The sequence below is a fragment of the Phacochoerus africanus genome, chromosome 2, assembly GCF_016906955.1.
Source record: "Phacochoerus africanus isolate WHEZ1 chromosome 2, ROS_Pafr_v1, whole genome shotgun sequence".
NCBI lineage: Eukaryota > Metazoa > Chordata > Mammalia > Artiodactyla > Suidae > Phacochoerus > Phacochoerus africanus.
In genome coordinates, this window is record NC_062545.1 from 105,125,708 (window position 1) to 105,136,000 (window position 10,293).

Consider the following 10,293-nt stretch of genomic DNA (forward strand, 5'->3'; position numbering starts at 1 on the left):
CACATCACCAAAAGAAAGTATACAAATGAACTGATCATCTCAATAGATGCAGAAGGAGCCTTGGATAAAATTGAGCATCCACTCATGATAAAAACTGTCACCAAAGAGGGAATAGGGAGAACATATCTCAACATTGTAGAAGCTATTTATGGCAAACCCACAGTCAACATAACACCCAACAGTGAAAAGTTGAAAGACTTCTCCTAAAATTTGGATCAAGACAAAGATGCCCACTCTCACCATTTCTATTCAACATAGTATTGGCAGTTGTAGCCACAGAAATTGGACAAGAAAAATAAATAAAAGTATCTAAGTTGAAAGACAAGAGGTAAAATTGTCCATATATGCAGATGACATGATACTCTATATAGAAAAACCTTAAAAACACCAAACAAAAACTATTAGAGGAGTTCCTATAGTGGTGCAGTGGTTAACGAATCTGACTAGGAACCATGAGGTTGCGGGTTTGGTCCCTGCTGTTGCTCAGTGGGTTAACGATCCTGCGTTGCCGTGAGCTATGGTATAGGTTGCAGACGCGGCTCGGATCCCATGTTGCTGTGGCTCTGGTGTAGGCCGAGGGCTACAGCTCCGATTAGACCCCTAGCCTGGGAACCTCCATATGCCGTGGGAGCAGACCAAAGAAATAGCAAAAAGAGAAAAAAAAACTATTAGAACTGATGAATAAACCAGTGGCAGGATACAAGATTAACATACATAACTCTCTTGTACTTCTGTATACTAACAGTGAAATATCTGAAAGAGAAAGTACAAAACAATCCCTTTTAAAATTGTGTTAAAAAAATAAAATACTAAAGAACTAACCTGGCCAAAGAGGTCAAAGACTTATACACTCAGAACTATAAAATGCTGAAAAGGAAATCGAAGATGATTAAAGAAATGGAAAAATGTCCCATGCTCTTGGATTAGAAAAATTACTAATGTTAAAACAGTCATACTACCCAAAAGCAATCTATAGATGGAAAACAATCCTTATCAAAATGTCCATAACACTTTTCATGGAACTAGAACAAATAATCATAAAATTTATATGAAACCAGAAAAGACCCAGAATTGTCATAGCAATCCTGAGGAAAAAGAACAAAGCTGGAGACATAACCCTACCAGACTTTGGGCAATACCGCAAAGCAATGGTAATCAAAATAGTATGGTGTGGACATAAAAAAAGACTTACGGATCAATGGAACAGAATAGAGAGTCCAAAATTAAACCCAACATACTTACAGTCAATTAATCTTCAACAAAGGAGGCAAGACTATACAATAGAGAAGAGGCAGTATCTTCAGCAAGCGGTATTGGGGAAGTTGAGCAACTGCATGTAAATCAATGTAGTTAGAACACTCTCACACCATACACAAAAATAAAATCAAAATGACTTAAAGGCTTAAGTATAAGACATGACTCCATAAAATTCCTAGAAGGGAACATAGGTAAAACATTCTCTGACTTAAAGCGTAGCAATTCTTTCTTAGGTCAGTCTCTCAGGGAAACAGAAATTAAGCAAAAATAAACAAATGGGACCTAATCAAACTTATAAGCTTTTACACAGCAAAGGAAATTATAAATAAAACAAAAATACAAACCTACAGAATGGGAGAAAATATTTGCAAATGAATGGACACACAAGGGTTTTGTTTCCGAAATATACAGAACTCATACAGCTCAACCTCAAGGAAACAAACAACTCAATCCAAAAATTAGGCAGAAAGACCTACATAGACATTTCTCCCAAAAAAATACAAATGACCAATAGGTATGTGAAAAGATGCTCGATTACTAATTATTAGAGGAATGAAAATCAAACCTGCAATGAGATACCATCTCACACCAGTCAGAATTTCCATCATCAAAAAGACTACAAATAATAAATTCTGGAGAGAGTGTGCAGAAAAGGGAACCTTCATACACTGTTGGTGAGAATGTGAATTGATACAGCCACTACGAATGAACAGTACTGAGGTTCTTTTAAAAACTGAAAATAAAGTTACCATGTGATCTTGAGCATATATCCAGAGATTACTCTAATTCAAAAAAAAATGCTTGCACACCAATATTCATTGCAGTACTATTGACAATATCCAAGACATGGAAATAACCCAAGTGTCTATCCACAAATAGAATGGATAAAGAAGATGTGGTACATATATACCATGGAATTTTATTCAGCCATAAAAAAGAATGAAGTAATACCATTTGCAGCAACATAGATGGACCTAGAAATTATCATACCAAGTGAACAAAGTCAGAAAGAGAAAGACAAATATTTTCTGATATCCCATATATGTGGAATCTAAAAAAAGATTACAAACGAACCTATTTACAAAACAAAAACAGACTCATAGACATAGAAAACAAATTTATGATTACCAAAGGGGAATGGGTGGGGGGGTAAATTGGGATTTGGGGATTAACAGGTACACAACTACTATACATAAAATAGATAAACAACAAGGGACTTACTGTATAGCACAGGGAACCTTCTTCAATATCTTGTAATAACCTATAATGGAAAAGAATCTGAAAAAGAAAACATATATATAATATATATAGTTATATATGTATAACTGTATCACTTCGCTGCACACCACAAACTAACACATTGTAAATCAACTATAATTTTAAAAAAACCTAAAATTTAAAATTCAAAAAATAAATATAATTCACTATTCACCATCAAGGAAATCAAAGTCAAAATTGTAGCAAAAATAAAAATAGAAGTTATGTATGGAAAATGTTAATTTTTAAAATGCAACTTTATTTGTGGGAATGACGAGGTAATGTATGGAATGTGCTCGGGTAACAACTTTCCATGGCAATAAAGCGGAGATTTAATTAGAACACTGTGAACATTCTAAAAGAGATTATAAACATAATTCTGAAAATGAAATTTAAAGTAGGAATTCAATACATACACTCTTAAGATTCACAAATACTGTATGAAAATACCTTTTTAAAACTTCATGCTTTCACCTACGTGCTTGTCTACAATACTGATGTGCATTAAACATGCTGGAGTATCTGTAAGGCTATTTTTATAACATTGCTCTGCCAGTTTTTAGTGCCTGCCTTTCTATTTGGGTTTACAACTAAGCTGGCTCCAGGAACACTGTGTTTATAGTCATAAGCTGAAGAGAAAAGGATAGAGGGAGACTTAATATACAAATGTTTTGTTCACATTTTACAAAGACCAGCTGGCATTACATTCTCTGGAAGAATGAAGATTTGTTGATATTGTTCAACTAGAAAAAAAAAAAAACTGATAGTGAAAATTGATCACGTAAGACAAAGCCAAAATTACTTGTGACACAGTAGCCAGTATCAAATTTATGTGGTTATTTTGTTTTAGCCCAACAGCCACCTTTACTACATTAATAATGTTAATTTAGATTGTACTATTTGTATAGGATTTTGCTGTTTAATTTTTTTAATGATTTGGTTTTACAGCATAGTGTAAGAACTCCAAGTTTATAAAGGTTATGCAAAGTTTTATGTCTGTATGTATTTATATAACATTGTAATAAAGGTAATTTAAATCAATGCTAAAGTTAGAGTTTTGTTTTTTCCTTTAAATTCAAACATAATTTAACTATGAGAAACTCTAATACAATAGTTTCTACCCTCAAGTTACCTACAGCCTTTAACTAGATTTCATGTTCTTTTACACTGCTTCTAGAAAAAGCTCATTTAACTTGGAAGGGGCTAGATTGACTTACCAATGATAAAACCTTAATTTGCTTAGTAGAGTTTAATAGACCTTGGTGCAAATCTTTACTCTGACTTATCTTTTGAAATGTATGAACTTAGGCAAGTTACTTCATTTCTCTTCATTTTAGCATCTTCATATGTGAACTAGAAATAGAATACGTAGCAGGCTTGTTTTGGCAATTAATAACTAGATCTCTTTGAACAATTTACAGAAAATCAGATACTTTAAGTACATAATCTTATTAACCTTCACAAATTAATATCATTTCTAATTTATAGATGAGGGAAGAGGCAAGAGAAATTAAGTTGATTACACACTAGTACATAGTTGGGCTTTCCACGTTCTGAATGCAGACTGGGTTGGTTAAGTCTCAAATTCTTCCCCATTATGTTTTTTTGCCTTAAATGAACTAAAATGCTTATCATAAATCTAGAACTCCATAAATATTCATATTCCCTTTCTTAAGAAAATGGTTTCTGTTTCTCCTCTATATATATCTCTTCTCACATGAAACAATTAAGACCACCCTCTGGTGATAAATGATTCCAACTGCAGATTTTTGATCCTTGGTTGAAGAAAGGAGTAAAAGAATATAAATATAAAAGAATGACATGGTAGTCCATGGTATGAGAAAAAGAGCTTTTGATGGGATTTAGTATTTAGTAAATTGCTAGCCTATTCTATTATTTGTGGTTCTTTTTTTTCTTTTCCATAAGCAAATACTACCTGTTTCTCTGATAGTAAAATAAATTTTGGGTTTTATTGACTAGAATTATATTCTCACAAGTATGGTCAAAATAATTTTTTCTCCCTAAAATATATAGTATGCTGTTGGGATTAGAATTTAAATGTCATCACTGGTAATAAAAGAGAACTGAGGCAAACTTTTTTGATGGCTTCAATACCTTCTATGCTGAGGACTTGCTTATAATACTAAGAATGACAGGTCCCTAAGTATATGAGGTATACTGGCTGATTTAATATGCCTTTATAAACTTTTTAATTTATACTGTAGGGACAAAGTTATATTACTGCTATAAGCTAAGCATAATTTACAAAGCAAATTTTAGCCCCTGAAAGAAAAGGTAGACATTGTTTATAACAGACAGAAATGTCATTTAGGGCATTCCCGTCATGGCTCAGTGGGTTAAAACCTGGCAGAGTGTCCATGAGGATGTGGGTTTGATCCCTTGCCTGGCTCAGTGGGTTAAGGATCCAGCATTGCCACAAGCTGCAGTGTATGTCATAGATATGGCTTGGATCCAGCATTGCTGAGGCTGTAGAGTAGGCCAGCAGCTACAGCTCCAATGTGACTTATAGCCTGGGAACTTTCATATGCTGCAGGTATGGCCGTAAAAAGAAGAAAAAAATATCATTCAGTAGAAACTCAGCAGTTATTCAAATGATTTTTATAATCATTAGAAAGATTTTTATTGAGAGAAACTACACTTATAGGACAGAATCATATTTTTTTTTCTTTTCCAAAAGAAAATAAGTAATGAAATTCTATCAGGTGAGCCGTAAAGGACACTTTTGAACTATAACATCTAATACTCATCTGCAGACTAGAGCGACCATCTCTTTTAACTGCACAAATAGTCCTTGGTACTGTTAAAGAGTTTAGCATTTATGGCTTAGGTGGTTTAGCACAGGGCTTTCCAGTCTCCAAAGCTGAGACTGGCACCAAAATAACTCACCTGACACTTTATAAGGTGTGATGAATAGTCTTGAGTTCCCAGGCAAACTTTCACAACAAGATATGAAATCCACTTGAAATTATGCACAACTAGTAGAGCTTCATCTGGAGAGACCTGATCAAAATTGGTCTTTGATTCAGTAGAAATAAAATGAACCCATTCATTGTGTCAGAATTCATTTCTATACAACAGAATTAACAATGATCAATGCAAACTCCCTGGATTTGGCTTACACACTTGAGAGATTGTTACTCAGAATGTTTTATACTGTATTTTCATTACTCTGTGTTTTCTATTTTAGGGCCTACTCTTTCCAAGACTCATGTTAAAACAGCCTCTCTTGGGTTGGCTGGAAAGGCAAGATCTCCTTTGCTTCCTGTATCTGTGCCAACAGCCCCTGAAGTATCTGAGGAGAGCCACAAACCAACAGAGGATCCAGCCAACGTAAGCCCAGCCTTGAAGTTCATGCCCCATCAAATTGTGTACCGCTGAGCAGTTCAATCTAAACCCTTCAGCATGTCCCATTAACCCCAAGCCCTTGATGTTCTTATTGTTTTTTTGTTGTTGTTCTGTTTTCCTGCATTTCACTATGAAGAGAAAAAACTTTAGGGAAAAAAAAAATTATATCAGGGGTTTATGTATATTTTTAAAAAATCACTGGGAGTTCCCACTGTGGCACAGTGGGTGTAGTGTATAGGTTGCAGCTGCAGCTCAGATTCAGTCCCTGTCCTGGGAACTTTCATATGCCATGGGTGTGTCTGTTAAAGAAAAAAAAAATTATTAGTAGTACGTAAAAGCAATCTTAGAAATATAAGAAGATAGCAACAAAATATTGACTTTACATACATATATATACAGTGGGATGAACCACTTTAGCATACTGGGAAATAAAACTATATAATTATTCTTTAAAATAAAACAATGGTAAAAAAGGCTATACATTGAGGAGTGTTCTGAAGTTATCGTACATGTTACTTTTAAAATCATAAAATGGCCTAGAAATATGGAATTAAAAAGAGGGAAATACAAAAGTAAGAAACAAAGGAAGGGATATAAAAAGAAAAAAAGAAGAGGAACTAATATAAGTAAAAAATAAGAGGGGAAAGTTTAAGGAGAGAAGAAGTTTACCAACTAAGGGAATAAGCTAGAAAGTAATCAAATTAGAAGACTCAGAAGGACAATAAATAAAGACCAAAAAAATTCAAATTTTGAGAGAACAAACAGCTCCCCCAAAAATGCAACTTTAAAGAGATTTTAAAAGATTTTGCCTAAAGACAGCAATTAAGAAAACTCTAGAGTGTTTCTGAATACAATTCAAGAGAAAACACTTAGAAGGCAGCTAAGGAATTAATATATAAGATGCCTTGAAAAATTAAAGGACTAGAAGGACAAAAAGAGATGGAAAGAACAGATTAGAATTATCTCACTTGAATGAACAGTAAAATTTTCCTTAACTTTTTTGTTTTCAGTATTCCAAAGTATTTTAACTACTTGGAAACCAAACAATCTGGATATGCGTTATGTGTGTGAATGATTAGCATAAATATGTCATATAATCAATGTCCTTTTTTGTATACAAAGGAAAAGAAAGATTCAAATTTATAAGAATCTAATGCATTGCTTTGTCAGGATACAGCTGTTTACTACAATAATTATTTGGTATCAGAACTGTTGGCCATACCTCAAGTCAGCTCAAATTCCTAAATTCAGGTATTATATCTCATCTCCTAAGGAATTATGTCAGGGAGTTCCTATTGTGCTCAGCGGATTAAGAACCAGACTAATATCCATGAGGACGCAGGTTCAATCCCTGGCCTTGCTCAGTGGCTTAAGGATCTGGAGTTGCTCTGAGCTGTGTGGAGGTCGCAGATGCAGCTTGGATCCCATGTTGCTGTCACTGTGGTGTAGGCCAGCAGCTGTAGCTCTGATTTGACCCCTACCTTGGAACTTCCATATGCCACAAGTGCAGCTCTAAAAAGCAAAATAGATAGATAGATAATCAATCATGACCCTATAGAAATATATGAACCACATGTATCATTTAAAATTGCATAGGAGCCATATTAAATGATGTAAAAATAAATAGGTAAGATTAATTTTAATAGCACCTCCTCCACAGCCGCAGCAACGCCAGATCTGAACCACATCTTCCTATGACAAGGCCAGTTTGTGGCAAGGCCAGATCCTTAACCCACTGAGGGAGGCCAGGGATTAAACATGCAGCCTCATCAATACTAGTCAGGTTCTAAACCTGCTGAGCCACAACATGAACTCCCAAAACAAGATGTTTTTGACACTAAAGCCTTTTCCTCCCCATAAGGATGAAGTTGATGAAAGAGTATACAATACTTCCTGTCTACCTACATTCAACAATTATGTACTGAGTGCAGCCCCTGGCTATGGACCAACATGCCATGCCCAAGAATACACAGGGAACCAAATACAGGGCCCTGCCTTAGCAAAAGAAATGCATTGATATTCACCTGCACTAATTCTTTGCTCTCACTCTCTCTGTAGGTGTATGAACAGGATGATTTGAGTGAACAAATGGCGAGTTTGGAAGGGCTAATGAAGCAACTTAATGCTATCACAGGCTCAGCCTTTTAACACGCACCACTGAAATTGATGAGGTGAATTTTCCGGGACCTTGGCAGCATTACTAATTATCCATAAACAGCACACCTGTGTCCAAGAACTTTCACCAGTGTACAGGTCAACCACCAAGACCACTCAGTTCTGGAAGATCCTGAAGCAGTTCAGAAGGAATAAGCATCCCTTCTTTCAGCGGCATCAGGAGTTTCAAAGTGATGACTCTGGGGTCCCACAACAAAAGCAAAGATACACCTTCACTGCAGTGTCAAAGCTGAAGCTGCTAGAATAGTCCTGGGTCTTTGCCACTGCAGTGACCACACACTGTCACCACAAATGCTTATGTTTTCCTTCATCAAGGCCTGTCATTTTCTTGTATACGTAGGTCTAGTCTTACAAAATGCAAGTGCATTCTTGAAGCCTGTACCATGCCGTGGCAAACCAGTGCACGCTCACTATTTTGTTGTCAACCTTAAAGTACAAAGCACCCATGGGGATTTTCTCACTACAGAGCACCAAAGGATTGGATGTTTTCCTGACAGCACAAAAAAAGTAAACAAGTAAACAAACAAGAGGCAGTGAACCCTTATGTTCTGTAACTTCATCATTCTTGCACAAGTGGTGGAGGTCAGCTGGTGGCTATAAAATTCACCCATTTTAGCAACTATGTATAAGTCCACCCTTGGTAACATTTATGTCTAGAGAACAGGAATATTTGAAAATCTGCAAGTAAGTTGGCATCCTGCCAGCAACCATTCCATTTCCTGAAAAGAGGCTACAATATGCAATTTTCTAGGACACATGCTTAAGCTTGTAATAGGACGTCTCGATTTGGGTGGCTTCTTTGCCATACCACACTGTGATGATATTTCAAAGCTTCACCAAGGCTGTCTCCCTCAGGAGTCAGGCTGGAAGGGACACCCCACCCCATCCCATCCCTCCCTGAGTTTTCCTTGGCAACCAGCCCTGATGAGGTGGCTGGATCCACACATCCCATAACCTCCTGACCCACATGATCCCCTGAGCACAGGCCCCATCCCAAGGAAAGGAGGGAATGTGGAAGGCAGTTTCAAATAGTCCCTTCTCATGAGCAATGTCACTTCTACCAAGATCGTGTTCCCTGACTCTGAGCAGGTGGTGTTGGTAAGTGGCAACTGCCAAGCCTTGACAAGGAAACCTTCTGCACCATGCCTTCCCAGAGTCAGAGAGGAGAAGAGAAGGCACCACTTGATATTTCTGACACATCCTAAACTCAGTGGATGCTCTTCAAAACTGCATCTTCATAGAATCTTAAACTTCTATTGCCATGTTTATCTACAGCTTGCAACTAGGTGAAATGAAAAACGTTTTCTGTGCATCCTTTTAGTTTCTGAATTTTCAGCCGCATTTGGAGTTAATCCATTTATGCAGCTGAATCGCCAAAAGGAAGCTAGTTTGCATATTTATCAGTTAGGCAACTTGAAAACCCAGTAAGAGGGTTTCGGCTGAATTATTCCTTTCAGCTCTGCCTTTGATTTCAAGCTTGAGTAGGTCATAATTTTAAAAGAGCATGGAAGGGATAGGATCTTTACAACCTAATAGCTCCTTTTATTAGGTGGGTAATTATATATGAATCCTTGAATGAAATATTTTGAGCAAAATGGCACTGTAACAGAAGTAATAATTCAGATTATTTTTTTACAGTTTTATGTCGGGAAGGAAATCTGATGTCAAAGAGAGGGCTTGTTCAAATGGTTCATTAGAAAGTCTGGTCCATTTGTGAAATTGCTCCTTCAACAAGAGTGCTTGTTCAATTTTCTTGAGGTCCTTCTGAAGAACTATATGATGTTATCCTATGGGGCAGATAACTCTTGTCCAACATTTAAGCGCTTAGGTAAACAACCTTCCACTGACCTGGAACAAGGCGTTTCATAACATAATAGTGAGTCTTTCAGAAATAATCCATTACTTCAGAAAAGAAAATGTTCATTAGTCTAGTCTTACCTCTTCAAGGTCCTAGAATGACTTCCCCATTCTAATTCTCAGAAACGAGGAACATTCTCTGAAGGCATTTGCCATCCAAGGAAGGTCATCCTTGAGTGTTCACTTTTGGAATGAGCTGCAAATCTCTGATTTCAGGGGTTGAGTCATATCTGCAAGCTCTAGACTGTGTCTGGACCATCAGAATTAGCATTTTCACAAAATTATTTTTTAAAAATATGAAAATATACATTGTTTTCAGTGGATGGTTCTGAAACTTTCTAATGCATGCTCTTGAAACTTTCCTCATTAAACAAATATAAT

The 10,293-nt window shown here is 36.2% G+C and overlaps 1 protein-coding gene across 1 annotated transcript in view; it reads left to right on the plus strand.

Annotated features, from left to right (window-relative positions):
- The window catches only part of DCC (DCC netrin 1 receptor), a 1,209,032-nt gene extending 1,199,711 nt beyond the window's left edge, over positions 1–9,321 (plus strand). Inside the window, exons 29-30 of the mRNA XM_047769428.1 lie at positions 5,723–5,865; positions 7,939–9,321. Coding sequence (XP_047625384.1) covers positions 5,723–5,865; positions 7,939–8,028 — 233 coding nt within the window. The 3' untranslated portion in view covers positions 8,029–9,321. The remainder of the gene's footprint in view (positions 1–5,722; positions 5,866–7,938) is intronic.
- Positions 9,322–10,293: the final 972 nt, after the last annotated feature.